The 18852-nt window shown below is 45.9% G+C and overlaps 1 protein-coding gene across 3 annotated transcripts; it reads right to left on the bottom strand.

The window, feature by feature from the left end:
* Positions 1-79: 79 nt before the first annotated feature.
* Positions 80-18263, bottom strand: TRMT2B (tRNA methyltransferase 2 homolog B). 3 transcript variants are annotated; one of them, XM_063141579.1, is made up of 13 exons: positions 18151-18263; positions 16654-16942; positions 14331-14385; positions 12957-13088; positions 12072-12171; positions 11745-11815; positions 11212-11358; positions 8357-8451; positions 7349-7563; positions 6263-6364; positions 3233-3352; positions 1285-1384; positions 80-371 (listed from the first exon to the last, which is right to left on the bottom strand). In XM_063141579.1, the coding sequence occupies exons 1-13, from the start codon at positions 18257-18259 to the stop codon at positions 245-247; spliced, it is 1662 nt and encodes a 553-aa protein (XP_062997649.1). In that variant the 5' UTR covers positions 18260-18263; the 3' UTR covers positions 80-244. The 3 variants fall into 3 exon arrangements, with proteins under 3 accessions (XP_062997649.1, XP_062997650.1, XP_062997651.1); XM_063141580.1 differs by having other exon boundaries at positions 16654-16883; positions 18151-18232; XM_063141581.1 differs by lacking the exons at positions 14331-14385; positions 16654-16942; positions 18151-18263 and adding an exon at positions 13687-13770.
* Positions 18264-18852: the final 589 nt, after the last annotated feature.

Genomic DNA, 18852 nt, shown 5'->3' on the forward strand with positions numbered 1-18852 from the left:
TAAAAAAGGAAAGTGTTTCCTAGCTATCGATCACATGGGAGGTGGTGGTGGGGAAACACACACATAGCTGAGAGAGATATTCCAGTACACATAAAGGCCTTTTATTTTTCGTCTTGTGTTTTCTTTCCTCCCAGAGTTTACATTGCTGTTAAAGGGCCAATTTCGCCAACTCCATCCATTCAGGCTGCATCACCGCCTTGTGCTCTCAAACAGCTCCGAGCGCCATCTTGCAGGAGGAAATGAATCAGCGGGCAAAAAGCAAGACCACTTCGCAGTGGGCTGTGTGAGGAAAGAGATCTACAGGGACAGCCCAAACAGGAGCAAACGGTTCTCCTGTAAGCTTCTTCCTGGTGTCTGGTGGGCAGCAAAACCTATGCAGAAAACAGATGTAAGGGACACTTAGCAAATGCTTTTAGTGTTCTGTTTTTCTTTTGAAAACACACACAACCACCACTCTTGTTCCTCTATACAATGCATGCAATTGATGGATGGCTGTATTCCCTTCACCTACAGCTGTGCTGACAGTATGATCTTAAGTGTAACAAGAGGGGTGTCAAAAAAACCTTTTGAGAGCATTATCTGACGGCTTGAATATGTAAAAATGATATGGTGTTTCACTATTTCTTCTTTAGATAAACCTTGGAGAGTTCCACTCTAAATGTATAGCCATGGCTCCTTTTGTGAACCAGTTGTATCCTACTGACGAAGAATTATCGAAACAGGACTTGTACCGGACTACTGTTTATTAGACGCTTTATTAAATTATTTATTAGACACATATATTATGAGTTTATTGACTCTTGTCATGAATGTTTAATGGATGCCAACTTGTAAGCTTCATTATGAATGTTTGATGAACACCTTGTAAATGTTATCTATATGCCTGTCTTTTGTACATTAGTGATATCTTTTGAACTATTCGTCTATAAATATTTCTTAGTACCTTTGTGGTTGAGTGTTATCACTCTTATTGTACCAAAAAAACCTTTCAGACTGAAGACTGAATTTAAGAAAGAACGTGATTGCAGATTACCACGGCAAGGCGGTTTTTTAAAAAAATATATATATAGAGAAGCCCAAACTCTGGACGTTCCAGGTGGGACTGCAGGTAAAAGGGGCGGGGCAATTAAGGCTTAAGCCAGCAATCTCCCCATCAAAAATCTGTATATAACCTTTTTTTAAAATAATAATATCCAGAGCATATTCTACTTGCGCCAGGGGGGTCTCTGCGGGTGTAAACATTTGTTACTGTAACTGGAGAAAGACAGCATCTGAGAATCTCACTCAAGAAAGTTCCTCATGGCTTCTCCGTCTGGCTTGCAGGAAACATACACCAACCTTCGGATGGCCTCACAGTTACGAATAGCTCTCACCACACGGTAATCTGAAAGATCAGGAAGGGGGGGGGAATAAGTGCCCTAGATGTTGAGAGAGAGGAGTTCCTACAGTAAAACGAAGCATAAGTCGGCCGACATAAATATAAAGCCTGGGAGGTGCAGAAGCATTACCAGTCTGTCCTGATCCTTGAAAGATCAGACAAAGATCACAGTCGTCCAGATCTTCACACTCAGAAATGCTGCCTGAGCAGGTGGCAGGGATGGGAAAAACCTTTTTCTGTCCAATACGAGACACACCATCCAGGGATGATGGGAACTGTAGTCCAACACATCCAGAGGGCACCAGACTGCGGAAGGCTGTTCTAAGTTCTGCACCGTTCTGACTCAGACACGGTGGGCAACTCCTTGTTTGGAAAAGCGGTGGTCCAGTATTTTAGACAAATGAATGTGGACAGATAACAAGTGGGACCCAGCAACAAAATGTTGCCGTATGGAGTCCTCCCTGCTCACGATTCCAGCCACTTCGCTCCAGTGCTGTTTGATGTGCCGTTGGAAGCAAGACTGAGCCGGAGAAGAGAGTCTATAATGAAAGTCATCCCTGTGGACCTCCTTCCCCAGGACAATTGCGCTGCCTTGGCCTAGTGGGGAGCAGCCATGGCTCAGTGGTGAAGCACCTGCCTTGCATGCAGAAGGTCCCAGGTTAAATCCCCAACGTAAGAGCCATGTTGGATCAGACCAAGGGTCCATCTAGTCCAGCACTCTGTTCACACACTGGCCAACCAGCTGTCAATCAGGAATGCACCAGTAGGACACAGAGCAACAGGACCCTCCCACCGATGTTACCCAGCAACTGGTGGATATATAGGCTTACTGCCCTTAATACTGGTGGTAGCACATAGCTATCAGGACGACTACTACTACTACTACTATTATTATTATTATTTACATTTATATACCGTATCATACCTGAAGCTCTCTGGGCGTTTTACAAAATAGCCATTGATAGCCTTCTCTTCCAGGGACAAACCAACCCCCTTTTAACACCGTCCAAATCGGTGGCCATCTTGTGGTAGTGAGTTCCATAACTTAACTCTGCACTATGTGAAGAAGTCCTTCCTTTTATTTGTCCTGGATCTCCCACCAATCAGCTTCATGAGATGACCCCACTGGGTTCAGGTATTTTGAGAGAAGGAGAAAAGTGTCTTTTTATCCACATTCTTCACACCGTGCCTAATTTTGTACACCTCTATCATGTCTCCCTTTATCCTCCTTTTTCCGAAGCTGAATAATCCCAGCTGTTGTAATCTTACCTTATAGGGGAGATGCTCCAGCCCCTGGATCATTTTAGTAGCCCTTTTCTGCAGCTCTTCCAGCTCTTCAATATCTATTTTTTAGGTGCAGTGACCAGAACTATACACCGTATTCTAAGTGTGGTCGCACCATAGATTTGTATAAGGGCAGTATGATACTGGCAGCTTTATTCTCAATTCCTTTTCTAATAATGCCTAACACGGCATCTCCAGGTAGGACTGAAAAAAAATCATGCCTGAAACCCTGAAGATCCATGGCTGCTAGTCAAGTGTCAACAATATTGGGCTAGATGGACCCATGCTCTGACTCGGTGCAAGGCAGCTTCCTATATAATCCTGAGGCTCGCACAGTGGGCCGCATGTGGGCTTCTTCCACTCCCCCAGTATATATGATCCAGGCTGAGATTTTCAGCACCCCCCTAGCTAGAAATCTAGCCTATGCAGATCCGGGGGGATTTCCTCTCTCAAGAATGAATTACAGGAAAATCAAGCGTTATACAAAGCGGCCCAACCGAAGCAATACGTATTTGTGTTTATTTCCTTTGCGGTTTCGCTTCGGTCCGAGGAAAGAAAGCATCGACTTACGAAGTCCAGGTCTAGATGGATTCACCACCGCAGCAAGAGGCTGGCCATCTGGCCACGACGTCAGGAACTGAGGCAGGACAACTTCCGCCTTCCCAGCATGAAATTCACAGTTGGAGATTCCTGTGCAGAGAGATGATCAGCCGGTGAAGGAGTTGCATGGTACGCAAGACACTCAGTTTGGCTAGGTTGGGGGCAAGAACTCTAATGGAGCTATCCAAGGTGCTGAACTCCAGACCTTTGGATACCTCCTTTAGATTTCCGGTCGGCTCTGACTGAATAGATTCACATCCCTACTGAACTCATGGCCACCTGCCTCCCCTGGTTCTGTCTTTGGGGCTGTAGACATCTTGAGATAACATGCATACAGATAGTTTACCTCTATGTGCAGTTTCAGCCTTCCAAATTAAACTTCAAGCTGCTAGGACACAAAAAGGAAACAGAGTTCTTGACACTCTCCACAAGGGAGACAGGGAGGCAGGCTGCAGATTATTATTATTATTATTATTATTATTATTATTATTATTATTATTATTATCATCATACCACCCATAGCCAAAGCTCTCTGGGCGGTTTACAAAAGTTAAGTTAAAAACAAATCTACACAATTTTAAACCATAAAATATAAACAAAAACAGACAATATCCATTTAAAACAACCACTCTGGGGTCAGTTGAAAAACTCAGCATATGCTATTAAATGCCTGGGATAAGAGAAAGGTCTTGACCTGGCACTGCAAAGATAACAATGTTGGTGCCAGGTGAGCCTCGTCAGGGAGATCATTCCAGAATTGAGGGGCCACCACTGAAAAGGCCCTCTCCCTTGTTGCCATCCTCCGAGCTTCCCTCAGAGTAGGCACTCGGAGGAGGACCTTAGATGTTGAGAGTAGTGTATGGGTAGGTTCATTTTGGGAGAGGCGTTGCGTCAGGTATTGTGGTCCCAAGCTGTGTAAGGCTTTATAGGTTAAAACCAGCACCTCGAATTGGGCTCGGAAATGTACAGGCAGCCAATGCAAGCGGGCCAGAATCGGTCTTATATGCTCAAACCTTTTGGTTCTGGTTATCAATCTGAAAACTGTGCTTTGCACAAGTTGCAGCTTCCGAACTGTCTTCAAAAGCAGCCCCACGTATAGCACATTGCAGTAATCTAATTTGGAGGTTACCAGAGCATAGACAATTGTTATCCCTGTCCTGATAGGGGCGTAGCTGGGCCACCAACCAAAGCTGGTAGAAGGCACTCCGTGCCACTGAGGCCACCTGGGCCTCAAGTGACAGAGATGGTTCTAGGAGAACCCCCAAGCTGAGAACCTGCTCCTTCAGGGGGAGTGCAACCCCATCCAGAACCGGTTGTACACACCCCATCTAGTCAGAAGAACCACCCACTAACAGCATCTCATTCCTCGGAAGATCCTTCCTTTGACATTTCCAAGGAATCGTGGGGAGCATTTTTGCTAAAGAATAGTGGGTTGGACTAGATGACCTTGAGAGCTACCCTCCAGCTCGGATGTGCTGCTACAAGGATTTGTATTAAATATACCGATTCAAGATCTGCAATTCAATGCTGTTCGACAGCCAAAGAGTGGGAGGTGAATTCCCAAAAAAGGGACAAGGTGGTCACTTTTTAAGGAAACGACACATGGTCCCAGCCTCTGGAATGCCTGGGGTGAGTAATCACTGAGTATCACACTCCTCTTCACTTTTAGTCTAAGGGGAGAGAGTCCAACCCTATTAAATTTGCAGCTTACATGCAAGTCTTTCGGAGAACATGATGAATCTCCTAATATTTCAGTATGTTTTAAGCTAAAATAAAGATTTCAACTGCCCCCACAAAATGAAACAAAAAACTTCAGTAACCAGATTCAGCAACCAGCAGAACTCAAAAGTTATTACTGGAATAATATATGCAAATAAGATTTGATTTGCACACATTGTTCTAACTGTACAATTTAGCGGCTTGTCTATTTTGGGAGTTTTTTCTCTCCATTCCCCTTTTTGAACTTGGTCTTCTTTTCTTTTTGGTCTTAAATGCAATACAACTGGTACAAAGGGAAGAAAAATAAAAGAGAACGAACTCTGGGGTGGCTGGAATGAACCCTGGTCGGAGACGGATCAGATCAACAAAGCCTAACGTTGGGGATGGGCCAACCTCTTCCAGCTGCATGGCACACAGGTTTCTCCTCCCAACACCTTGCTGCCACCTCTTAAGATCTGCCGCCTGGGTTGACTGCCTCACTCTGCCTAATGGTAGGGCCGGCCCTGGCTTCAACACCCAGAAAACTTTCTGAACTAGACACTTTGAGGTCTACAACAGAGTCCCATGGAAGCCTGACTGAAATGAATGGTGATTGCTAAGTAGGAGTGCTGGGTGGATTATCTTTTTCATTAGTATCTGGTTTGAGAAGACTTACTGGTAGGTACTAAGGACACCTTCTCTAGCATATATTGTATATTTTAGATGGAGGCAACCTTTTTAGGCCAATGGGCACTTTGGCAATTTCAGAAACTGTTGTGGGCACTACCACAAAATGGCTGCTGTACAAGGCTGAACACACTAAAGTCCTTGAAACGACAGGTTCCACCATCTTTCCCCCCTTTTCCTTCTTATTCTTATTCTTATGCGGCAGAGTCTTGCTATTTACTGTTTTACTCTGTACAGCACCATGTACATTGATGGTGCTATATAAATAAATAATAATAATAATAATAATGGTGGCTACCATCTTGGTTTTGTAAGAATGTCTCTGAGCTCCATCATGTAGCCTAGAGGTGTTCATGGGAAATGAAGATGGCAGCTGCTGGAGGTCCTCACTTGGCTTCGAAGTGATCCTAGCTGCCAGTAAGAAAATGTGTTCATTAAAAAAAAACCTGGTTTGGAAGGGTAGGGCACGTTGGGGGGGATGCAAGAAGAGAATCTGGGGGCACATTGGGGCATACAGCCGTCATGTTGCATACCCCTGGTGTGCTTTTTATCCCTCCCATGCCAATGCAATGGCCATCTGAAAGACCTTCTTGTTCAAGCGTATGGAGCTCACACCATTGAACGCGGCATTCCACCTGGCATCTTCTACCGCCTGGTCCACCACCTCAACACCAATGACTTTGGAGACTCGGTCAGCCAGAGAAAGACCAATTGCACCTAGTAGAACAGAGAAAGACAACCTGATAAGTTCGGGAGCCAAGCAAAAAGGTTACAGGAATTCCAAGAGAGATCACATTCTTAATGGGAACATTAGCTAGGCTAATTTGTATTCAATCCAAGTGAAAACCAGCCCATTGACACTGTACTGAATTAGTTATTTTCTTGGGTAACTCAGATGAAGAATTAGGTTCAAAACAAGTAACTGATTTATGCCACCTATTTAATATTAATAATAGTTGTATCCCACCTTTTTTCTGCAAGCAGAGACAAGGTAGGTAACAAAGCAAGATACAAATAAACAAGATACAAATAAATTATTTTTAAAAAACTGAAATGCAATAAAAGTGGTGGTATCAAACAATTTAAAGCAGTCAGATCCAACAAAACAACCAATATAGATGGTTTTAAATCAAAATGCAGTGGGGTGATCTATATGTTCCATAATTTCAATATATTGTTAATAAAACGAACAAAAAAGAATGCACAAGGTATTTCTTAGGAACACAACATGACAAGTTTGAGTGTGGGTTGTGGTTGAACCACGGGTTATGTTGTGTGAACCCAGCCATGCTAACAAACCATGGTTTGTTAATTATGAAAAACCCATGAAGAGAAGTCATGATTCGTTGCTGGGTTGTGATCTGTGGGTTGCTTGTGATTAACGAACCGTGGTCTGTTAGCACGGCTGGGGTCGCACAGCACAACAACCCATGGTTTAATGACAACCCACACTCAACCTTGAGTATGGGTTGTCGTGTTGTGTGAACCCAACTAGAAAGTCAGACTACGGGACAATCTAGCCCAGTGTCATTATTGACACTGACTGGCAACATCTCTCCAGAGTTTTAGGCAGGATTCCTTCCTAGTCCTACCTGGAGATGCCAAGGACTGAACCTGGGACGTTCTGCATGCAAAGCAGGAGCTATACCACACTGAGCGACAGCTCCTCCCCTACATCCCCGCCGCCTTACCACCACGCACCAGTTCCACAGCAGATATCAAGGAGAACAGTGCTCCTGTCCGCACCACTCAGTTCCCCAATGGTCTGGTACAAAACCTCCGCCCCAGCTGTATTGACTTGGAAGAAGGCATCTGGGGAGATTCGGAATTTCAGGCCTCGGATCTCTTCAAAAATATGTGGTTCTCCATGGAGGAGCTGGTAGGGGGACTGCTCATGGGGAGAGCGAGTCATGGTGCTATGGGGAAACAGAGGCAGGAGACCCATTAAGCTAGGGTTGCATTTTACTAATCAAGTGTGGAATTGGCAACAGGTGCAAAATTCAATAGTACAAGGTTCTCAGCTTGCTTTGTTCCTAGTTTGCTATTGCACATTTCCAATCTTTCCTCTGAAACCATAAGGGCTAGAAACTTGCCATGAGAGAGAATGTAAGCAAGGAAAAAAACCAATCAAGGTAGTCAGGGCTGCATCTGAGTGCTGTGTCCAGTCCTGGGTGTCACATTTTAAGAAGGACATTGGTAAACTGAAGGGCGTCCAGAGGAAGGTGACTGCAAAGTGGGTCTGGAAACCAGATTGTCTACGGAACGGATGAAACAACTACGCATATTTCGGTTGGCGAAGTGACGATTTAGGTTGGCCGAAGCATGGTAGCCGAAGGGCAGACATGTTTTCTCTTGTTCCAAAGGGGAAGCCCAGTAAAAATATCACATGGGACGGAGGTGGCCCAGGGATCTTCAGTTGCCAACCTCTAGACATGCTGAGACATTCTCCTAATGTCCTAGTAAGAGAAGGTTCCACCCAGGAGGACCCATTCGGAGCTATCCAGGGTCCTACTTCTACCTGCCTTGATCTGTGTTCTTTCTCTGATCCACATTCCTCCCTTGAACTTATCACCAGCTTACCCTGCGGGTCTGAAGGGACCCTGGAACAGGACATTAGCATGTTTAGGTCCAGGATGTCAAATCCCTTGATTGGCTTAAATCTAAGTAACTGGACGTACTGCACTTCCTCCCAGCATGGAAGCAATTTACCTTTCCTGGAAATACAGGGAGGTCAGAGCACAGACTGCTCCAGGCCCATGAATGAAGAAGTCCTTGACCAATTCTTTCTGAGTGCAAAGTTCCTCCTGTGCAGAGCAAAGACAATGGAGAGAACAAAGGCTCCATCAGCAGATGGTGTTTATTCCAATCCTCATGCCATCACAGCTGCTGTGATACTTTTTGCAAGCTCTTAACCATACAGGTTTATTTTAGTTTATTCCTCACACATCAACTGAAAAGGCTCCCAGAACGGCTTACAGATCAATAAAAACCAGCCAGACAGCTCATCACATTCAGAGTTCATGACATCTATACTATACTACAATAGACTATGAGATGATGTTGAAGCCTCCAACACCGATTGGACGAGCTGCCCTAATGTCACAGAGGGGGTCTGGCTGCCATTGGCTTGAGCAGCTCAGATCCTGGAGAGGGATTGGGCAGACAGAACGGCCTGAGGAGGAGGATGTGGGGGAGGAGTCAAAGCGAAAGATGCCCATGGGCAAAGAGGAAAGATGTCTTTGGCCAAGTACCACAGAGACCAGGAAGATGAGGGTTTACGTACAGATTCAAAATAACCAGCCAATCCTGCAGCCAATGTATATAGTGGAGTAAAAAATAAGTCAAAGGCAAGGACGGAACCAAGGAATCTTCTACAATAATATTATTAGTAAAAGGTTTATTAAAGTGCCAGGCGCCTACGTGTTTCAAACGTGGTTGCGTTCTTCCTCAGGGCTTTATAACGTTAGCGCAGATGTCTGCAGAAGCTGCTAGGGCCCTGAGGAAGAACGCAACCGCATTCGAAACGTGTAGGCACCTGGCACTTTAATAAACCTTTTACTAATAATATTATTGTAGAAGATTCCTTGGTTTCGCCCTTGCCTTTGGCTTAGTTTTTACTCCCCTACGGGTTTTTCCTTCTTTTCGCCAATGTATATAGTCAGAAAAAAAGTTATTTGCCTAATAACAATATTACTAGGCACTTAGTAAGCATTCTCTAAGAGAGAGAGGGAGAATTTCTTTTTAAAAAATCAATCCCCTTATGGAATGATACGGGAACAGCTTCTTTTTTTCCTTAGAAATTTTTATTATTTCAAAACACAACCAACTTACAAACACACAATACAAAAGGGGAAAAAAACATATAGAAAGATAAAAAACACACAACACATAAAAAACATACAAAGTGAAGATGGACTTCCGATTTTCTCCACAGTAAAAATAAGTGACCATATCTTCTCTTACTCCATAATTACAAAAATCAAAATTCCCCTGTTTCTTTTATTTTAAGGTTTTCTTCTTAATCCTGAATCCACAGAGGAACAAATCATTTCCGCCCTAGTCCCTGCAAAAAGTCTATAAGAGGTTTCTATTCAGTTACAAACATAGATGTTGATTTTTCTCTAATTATTGGAACAGCTTCGAATAAATTAAAAGGTCTTGATAGAGCTCTAGGTTTGTGCTACAGCCACCTTCGTTACAGATTTGGTGTAGGCTTATACTTACCAAAACACACGAGGGCTGCAGCTGATAATAATCAAAGATCAGGAATGCCAACAGGCACACAACTGCATAACAATTTTAACAATACAGTCAAACAGTGGTAATACACAGAGTCAAAGTAATGACTTCTATTTTACATAGTGCTCTGAAATAGAACAATTCAAGTATACAAAATTATAAAGATGACAAGACAAGGCAAAACAAAGCAGGACAAGGCAATAGTTGCTTCTTGTAAAACCTTGGCAATAAGGTATAACGATAGACTAATATACCGTATTATTCATTATGACAGGATTCCGGTTTCTATCTTTCCCCGTTTCGTCGGTTCATTTCAGACTTCCTCAGACATGATTCTCCTAGAACCATCTCTGTCACTTGAGGCTCAGGTGGCCTCGGTGGGACGGAGTGCCTTCTACCAGCTCTGGTTGGTGGCCCAGCTACACTCCTATCTGGACAGGGATAACCTAGCTTCAGTGGTCCACACTTGGTAACCTCCAAATTAGATTACTGCAATGCCTTCTATGTGGGGCAGCCTTTGAAGATGGTTCGGAAGCTGCAGCTTGTGCAAAATGCGGAGGCCAGATTTTCCCCCTAGTCCCTGCAAAAGGTTCGAACATATAACATCGACTCTGGCCCGCTTGCATTGGCTACCTATATGCTTCTGAGCCCAATTCAAGGTGCTGGTTTTAACCTATAAAGCCCTACACGGCTTGGGACCACAATACGTGATGGAACGCCTCTCCTGACATGAACCTACCCGTACACTGCGCTCAACATCTAAGGTCCTCCTCCGAGTGCCTACTCCAAGGGAAGCTCGGAGGATGGCAACAAGGCAGAGGGCCTTTTCAGTGGTGTCCCCCCAAATATGGAATGATCTCCCCGATGAGGCTCGCCTGGCGCCAACATTGTTATCTTTCAGGCACCAGGTCAAGACTTTTCTCTTTTCCTAGGCATTTAACAGCATTTAACAATGCTAAGTTTGTTTTTTTTAATGGACCCCAGAACTGATGTTTTTAAATGGATACCGTTGTTTTTATACTGTTTATGTTTTTGATGGTTTTAAAATTTGTATACTTTTTAATGTTCACTGTTTTTAACTTTTGTGAACCGCCCAGAGAGCTTCAGCTATGGGGCGGTATATAAATGTAATAAATCAAGTCAAATCAAATTTGGGCAAGGATCTTTGGGAGTACAGGCAGTAGGCAAATCAGTGTGTGCGTGGGGTGTATGTGGGGTGTTCTCGGGTTACCCATGGGGAGGCTGTGAGTTATACACTCCTGCTGTAGGCAGACTCACTCATATGCCAGACCTTCTGAACTATTCTCAGGCTCAAAGCTACTCACGTGGCTTAGATGCTGTGGGTGGAAAGTAATGATAGCCATGGTGTCTCCTTTCCTGTTGGTTCGCACAATGACCTCTCGCCAGTGGCCACCCGTGTGAAACAGAAGGCAGGGATCCAGGGAGGATTGGCGGAGAAACTCCTCATAGCACTGCATTGAAAAATAAGGTTGGTTCAGTGATGTAATAGCAACATAGGAAGCTGCTTTATAAAGAGTCAGAGCTTTGGTCCATCCAGCCCAGTATTGTCAACACTGACTGGCGGCAACTGCTTTCCAGGGTTTTGGGACAGAATTCCTTCCCAGCCCTATCTGGAGCTGCCTGGGATCGAACCTGGGACCTTCTGCAAGTAAGGCTGGAGTGCTACCACTGTGCTACGGCCCCTCCTGTGTCATCAGAACCCTCTAGTCATGGCTGTCTTCGCTGAATCCAGAAAGGGACCCTTCCCGGTTTCAGAAGGAGGGTGAAAAAAGTGTGTTCTGCCGTAAATGTGAAACCATCATTGGCCTTTCTCCTGACTCGTGCCATCCCTCCTTACCTGGGCTACCTGGAGGTGCGTTGGTGGCATGTTCAACAAGTGGTTGGCCCGCACGCAAACAATATCCCTGCCTGCAGAAATGGGAAAGAAGGATATGAAGAATATTAGAAGAGGCACGCTGAATCGGATGAAAGGCTTACCTAATCCAGCATTCTGCTGCGTTCAGACAACACGATAACCCATGGTTCAACAACAACCCACATTCAACCACCGAGTGTGGGTTAGCCTGTTGTTTGAACCCAGCCAGTAGCTGGGCTAGATGGACAAAACATACTTGGCAGATTTCTATGAAGCAACTTTCAGTCTTGCTGCACACTGTGTACTGACCTTTGCCAGTTCCTACATAAAGCCCCACAGTTTTGGGGTTTCCGTCGGGTCCCCGGTTTACAGAAAATGTAGATTTGTTTCTGTAGCCGTTGACAATGGGCTGGAAAAGAGAAGGGGCAGAGGTGAAGCCAGGAAGAAAGACAGTGACAGGCATCATATGAGTGTGTGTGTGAGAAAACTTCCCGCTTGATCAGGGGTGTTGAACCTCAGGACTACGGGCCAATCTGGCCTGCGTAGGGTCTCAATCTAGGCCTTCGCATTTCCCAGGGATGGAGAGTGGAGGCAAAGAAGCAGTAACCTTTCCAAGAACACCCAACGAAGGCAAGATGTACCTTGCAGCCGTTTCAGATCCAAATCCAGTTGTCTAACTCAGGCCTGGTGCCCGTCGAGGTTGGCTTTTAAGACTCTGGAGGCTTCTCTGGGTAAAATAAGTCACCAACAACTACTGTAAGAGACACCAGGAGCTTAGACCAAGCTGGCTCAAGGTCTGAGGAGGCCCTCAGCAAAGTATCCTCTGGTAGGTCAGTCAGGCCCATGCAATCTCCTCAAGTTTACTTGGCACTGGCAACAGCAGCAACACTCCAGTCAGAATTAGGCTACTGGGGGTGAAAGCCACCAATGTAATGTTTCACCACATCTCTGATGGAAGTGGCATTGCCCCAGGGTATTTTCGTGAACCGCCCAGAGAGCTTCAGCTATTCGGCGGTATAAAAATGCAATAAATAAATAAATAATAAATATTGTGGGAAATGTAAATTTCCCACAATATTTACATTAAAATTTCCCTCAGAGAGGCCTCCAGACCAACCTCGACTGGGTCAGAGCACATCTGTTGGTTGTTTAACCAAAAGGTCTAAAGCAGTAGATTCTTTTCTAAATACTTACTGAGGGAATGACCGGCCGCAGTGGGCAGCACATCACATCCTCGGTCTGGATGACCTTTGTGGGATCTGCGCCAAGCTCCTTAAGGCGAGACTCCAGAGCTTGCAAAACCGCCTTCAGTTTCTCGTATTTCACCTGGCGTACACACACACACACGGGCACCATAAAAAGAACGGCTTTGTCAGGGGAGTCATGTTAAACAGGGTCATGTGACATGTTGTGAAGAAGGGCAAGCACACCAACCCTGAGAGGTGGGCCTGTGAATAGGGGACGAGAGCGATGTTTATTTGACCTTGTTGGGTTGACCTTGTTGGGTTGGCCAGATCTGGGCAGGTATGTGGAAATCAGCGATTTGCACATTTTCAACTGAGATTAATGTTTTAACTTTTTAAAATTATTATTGCGTTTATATGCCGACTTTTTCTCCTCTCACAAGGAACCCAAGGTGGCTCACATGGCCCTCCTCCTCTCCATTTTATCCTCACAACAACCCTGTGAGGTAGGCTAGGCTGAGAGCCAGTGACTGGCCCAAAGTGATGAGGATCATGGCTGAGTGGGGACTAGAACCCGGATCTCCTGAGCCCAGTCCAAAACACTAACTGCTACACCACACTGGGTCTTTAATGAAGTTAAATATAGAATGAAAGCATCCTGTGGGAATGTCCTCTTCCCTTCCTGCTATTCCAACCTTCTCCAACGTTCTGCTTTCCAGATACGTTGGGACTGCAATTACTTGCATTCTTGATCATTGGCTGTACGGCTGGGGCTAATTTTGGAATTGCTGATTTGCTTGTGGGAGTCTGACCTGTGCAGAGGTCCAATGGGGAGGGGGAGTAAACTGCCCCGCCCCCACTGCTCAAACTCCTCCCCCTGCTTTAAAAGGCATGACCACTGTTCCCCCTTCCCCACCTAACCCCAAATATATTCAAGAGCAGGGTTACGGCTGCTCATGGACATCTTTTAGCAACAAATCCAAGAAGAACTCTCAATAAGACATGACTTAAGTTTACTCTGGGGGTTCTATCCAACATCAGCATAACTGGAGTCCCATTCATTTCAAGGAGTCTACTCTAAGCAGGACTAACAGTGGGTATAACCCCAAATCTGTAACCATGAGGCTTCTAAAGCTTTTTCTATTTTTGACTCATACCAGTCTTCTTCTGGGGACATCAGGGCAGAGTAAACCTCAGACACTGCCCTTTTATTCTCACCACAACCCTGCGAGGTAGAACAGGGTGTGTGTGAGAGAGAGTGTCACTGGCCTAAAGTTAATTGAAGGTTCTCAGATGGATTTTTAGGCTTTGAATCCAGGGTCCCCTGGCCTGGGTCTCGTCCCTCTACTCCCCACTGGCTCTGTGCATAGCAAGCACATCTTACCTTCAATTGCTCTTTATACGGGAGTCCGGACAGTGGAGTAGCTGCAATGGACAACCTGGCGAATACAATGCAGCAGTGTGATTTATTTATTTATTACATTTTTATACCGCCCAATAGCCGGAGCTGTCTGGGTGGTTCACAAAAATTAAAAAGCATAAAAAACATAATAAAACAACCAACAGTCAAACACAAATACAAAATACAATATAGAAAAGCACAACCAGGATAAAACCACACAGCAGAAATGAATATAGGTTAAAATTTGGAATTAAAACAGCAGAAATTAAATTTAAGTTAAATTAGGTGTTAAAATACTGAGAAAATAAAAAAGTCTTCAGCTGGCGATGAAAGGAGTACAGTGTAGGCACCAGGCGAACCTCTCTGGGGAGCTTGTTCCACAGCTGGGGTGCCACAGCAGAAAAGGCCCTCCTTCTAGTAGCCACCTGCCTCACTTCCTTTGGTGTTAGAAAAACAGAGACATCTCCTGGCTTCCCAGGTGTGGCAAATCTCTGCCTAGGCCGGGGGTGTCAAACCCCTCCAGCTTGAGAGCCAAATTCCATTTCCCAGAAGCTGGCAGGAGAGCTCGATTGGGACCCAAAGAAGGCCAGATCTGGTTGTCGGGCTTCAAGTTTCAGATCCCTGGCCCAGTCGCTGCATATCTACTGCCACTTCATATGAAGACACCGGCCAACTTGCTGGGTGCACCCTCGAAAAGGTGGCGGGTCTCTTTTTAGTTTCCTATGCAAGAGTGACTCCCGCACAGCCTCTATCGGCAAGGAGCTATATCGAAGGGTTGAGGAATGAGAGCCAGAGTGGTGTAGTGGCTAGAGCATCAGACTGGGAGTCAGGAGAACCGGGTTCTAGCCCCCACTCAGCCATAGAAGCTCTCTGAGTGACTTTGGGCCAGTCACAGACTCTCAGCCCAGCATACCTCGCAGGGTTGTTGTTGTGCAGATAAAATGGAGAGGAGGAGGATTATGTAGGCCACCTTGGGTTCCTTGGAGGAAAAAAGGTGGGATGTAAATTAAATAAATAAATAAAGCGGCAGGCCACAGAGCATCAGCGCCGCCCTCAAAATGGACCGCTGACGCAATCCACAGCCGATGCCACCTTTCCCTCCATGGACTCCGTTTGACTCTGGGGTGGCGACTGGAACCAGCGGTAGGGATTTGCGGGTAGGGAGAAGAGGAGCAAGATAGCGGGCTGAGTTTAACGTGCATCGTCAATCGCTGATGCTTTCCATATAGGAAACATCATCAGATGTTAAGTCATACAAGTGGGGCTTGCAACAAAATGTTGCAGCATGTGGTACCACTGTTTAGGGGCTTTTATACATGAGGCTTTCAACCTGCACTTTTACCGAGGCTTCTGCTTCCAGATTCATTGCAGGATTAAGATGGGCACCTTACATGTGTATTTCCCCCCAGGGTTTTTCTGCCTCTGCCTGTCCATATGTTTCATTACACTACCACTATAGTATAGGGTGACCATATGAAAAGGAGGACAGGGCTCCTGTATCTTTAACAGTTGCATAGAAAAGGGCATTTTAGCAGGTGTCATTTGTTTATATGGAGAACCTGGTGAAATTCCCTCTACATCACCACAGTTAAAGGTGCAGGAGCTATACTAGAGTGACCAGATGCAAAAGAGGGCAGGGCACCTGCAGCTTTAACTGTTGTGATGAAGAGGAAATTTCACCAGGTTCTCCATATAAACAAATGACACCTGCTGAAATGCCCTTTTCTATGCAACTGTTAAAAGATACAGGAGCCCTGTCCTCCTTTTCATATGGTCACCCTACTATAGTATAGCAGAATTGGACAATGCAAGGAAATCTCATTCTGCCGTTTCTAAATAATACCAGACTTTCCTCGATCTAAAAAAAAGCCGGGGAATTGGTTGCAAAGTGCGGGAGAGGCCCTGGAGGATGACGGCAAGGTCATGTCAAGGACCCACGTAAGCAATCCTGAGTGCACAATAAAAGTGATTTGAGCCATCTCGCCCCTCCCAGTTAGTCAGCATTCAGTCCTCACGGGACCTTTTGGGGGATCCCCCCTCTTATGTTTCCTCCCTAAAGATTTGTAGTTACTTCTGGGGTTCCCCTCCCAAGCCTGCCAGTACTTATGTAGCCAAAATGGCAGCATCCACACACAAAAGGGACGGGCACCTCTAGGGTGTGTGTGTGCCATGTTGAATACGTAGGCAGCAGCACTCACAGCTTGCACATTGGAAATAGAGGGAACACCCCTCCACTGAGCACAGAAAACTCCCGTTTCAATTGGCCCACTGAAACTGCATTACCAGCAAATCACGGTCCTCTCACCTCTCCTCCCAGGAAGAATCCTGGCCCCAGGAGCTGTGCCACTGCCTCGGTTTCTTTTGCTTCCATCTCTTTTTTCCGGGTTCCTTCCTTCCATCTACTAGTGGTTTCCAGTCTTCGGGGGCCGTTGACAAAAGCGCCGGTCTCAGATCCGTCGGCTGGCAAAGTCGCACGTGTAACAGCAGTCTCCGTCCACAGTGGATGGCCATTCTTTGGAGGAAGGCGCTGAAATCCTGCAGGTTGTGAAAAGCAGCTTTTAACTCCCTGCCATTACATCCCCTTGTTCGAACTGCTACAAGGTTTCCTTTGGCAACAAAAGCATAACATGGAAACATACAATCAAACAAAAACCAACAGCATTTTGTTTTTAAAGCAGTCTTTCACCAAAGTTACTAGTCCATAATGTTGGTGTTTGGTATTCGTTTGTTTTTTTAAACTAACAATCCAACTTACGTATACAGTTTTTTAGTCATTTGAGGTCTTGAAGAAAAATAAATCCAGTTCAGGGCACAATCCTATGCATGTTTAGATATAAAAAAAGTCCTACAGTTCCTAGCGTTCTCCAGCCAGCCAGGACTGCTTTTCTGCCTAAACAAGCATTGCATTATGCCCTAAACACACTTACACTATTCTGAGCTTTATTCCAGGCGCACCACACCCCTATGCAGTCCAAAGGCCAGGCAGACTGGCAAAGTCGGGCTCTCCGTGGAGTGTTCCTAACCCCCATTGAGCATGCCACCCATCCTTCTGCGCTGAATGCATCCCAGTGACTGTTCTAAAATGAAACAGATTTCTCTGCCTGCTCAAAAGGAAGCTGCACATCTCCAATAGCTGCTTTGCCTCCTTGGTTTTAGCCCTCTCCACTTGCGCCATGTGTGATTTGCAGCGTGATCTCGACCCGCTTCTAACTCCAGAGTACCGGATCTACACTACTGCTTTAAAGCGCTTTATAACAGTTATAAAGCGCTTTAAAGAGCTATAAAACTGTTATAAAGCGCTTTAAAGCAGTTGTGTAGATCCGGCCGGGAGTGCACTCCCAGCTCAGACGCCGTAGCCTAGCCTCCCCTTAACCTGGCGCCCCCTAGGTGAGTCAGACTAGGTGGGAGGGGCTGGCTGGCTGGGGATGATGGACCCTGTGGCCAACCTACCTAGAGGATGCAAGGTTGGAGGAAGGCTGGAGATGATGGACGCTGTGGGCCGATGCACCTAGAAGGTGCCCGGTTGGGGGAAAGCTGGGGATGATGGACCCTGTGGGCCGACGCACCTAGAAGGTTCCCGGTTGGAAGAAGGCTGGGGATGATGGACCCTGTAGTCCGACGCGTTTAGAGGGCGCCAGATCGAGGGAAGGCTGCGCTCCAGGATTGCAGCCCAAGCCTCTTGGAAGGGGACACCGATGAGCGCAGAGGGAGAGGCGCATTGACCCCTGCGCGTTTACGCACGCCGCTGCTTGGCCCAAAACAGGGTTCACTTTCAACCCAGGAAGGGGTTAAAAACCCATACCTGGCTTCTCTCGAGGCTTGCCCTTGGCCGAATCAGCTTTCCAGCAGCGCACGACGCCCGCGCTTCCTACTTCGCAGCCAGGATCAAACCTGAGACAGCCCTTTCCCATGACCATCTCCGGCTCCCTCCTTTTCTTAAAGAGACAGAACCCCCTTTTTAAAAAAGGGCTTTGGAGCAGTATAACTAGGGTGACCCTATGAAAAGGAGGACAGGGCTCCTGTATCTTTAACAGTTGCATAGAAAAGGGCATTTCAGCAGGTGTCATTTGTATATACTGTATGGAGAACCTGGTGAAATTCCCTCTTCATCACAACAGTTAAAGGTGCAGGAGCTATACTAGAGTGACCAGATTTAAAAGAGGGCAGGGCTCCTGCAGCTTTAACTGTTGTGATGAAGAGGGAATTTCAGGAGGTTCTCCATATACACAAATGACACCTGCTGAAATTCCCTTTTCTATGCAACTGTTAAAGATACAGGAGCCCTGTTCTCCTTTTCATATGGTCACCTTAGTCTAACCACTGTTAGCCAGCTAGGTTCCCCGCCCTCCGCCACCCTCCTCTCGTCTTTCTGGTGAGAGGGATCATTTGGTTAATGACCGGCAAATCTGGAGCTCTACCAGAAGGGCTGTCTAGGCCACGTGTCATATAAAAATAATAATGATCCACCAGAAGGGAGTGTAACTAACAGAACCCTTGAAGTTGC

Source organism: Elgaria multicarinata, chromosome 15 (genome assembly GCF_023053635.1).
Source record: "Elgaria multicarinata webbii isolate HBS135686 ecotype San Diego chromosome 15, rElgMul1.1.pri, whole genome shotgun sequence".
NCBI lineage: Eukaryota > Metazoa > Chordata > Lepidosauria > Squamata > Anguidae > Elgaria > Elgaria multicarinata.

Excerpts from the sequence above, each read along its gene's own strand:
- TRMT2B (XM_063141579.1), bottom strand. The coding sequence starts at position 18,259 with ATGGGAAAGGGCTGTCTCAGGTTTGATCCTGGCTGCGAAGTAGGAAGC. Across the intron at positions 11,816-12,071 it reads TTATGTAGGAACTGGCAAAG|GCAGGGATATTGTTTGCGTG; the intron begins GTCAGTACACAG and ends CCATTTCTGCAG. Across the intron at positions 6,365-7,348 it reads TGATATCTGCTGTGGAACTG|GTGCAATTGGTCTTTCTCTG; the intron begins GTGCGTGGTGGT and ends CTGTTCTACTAG.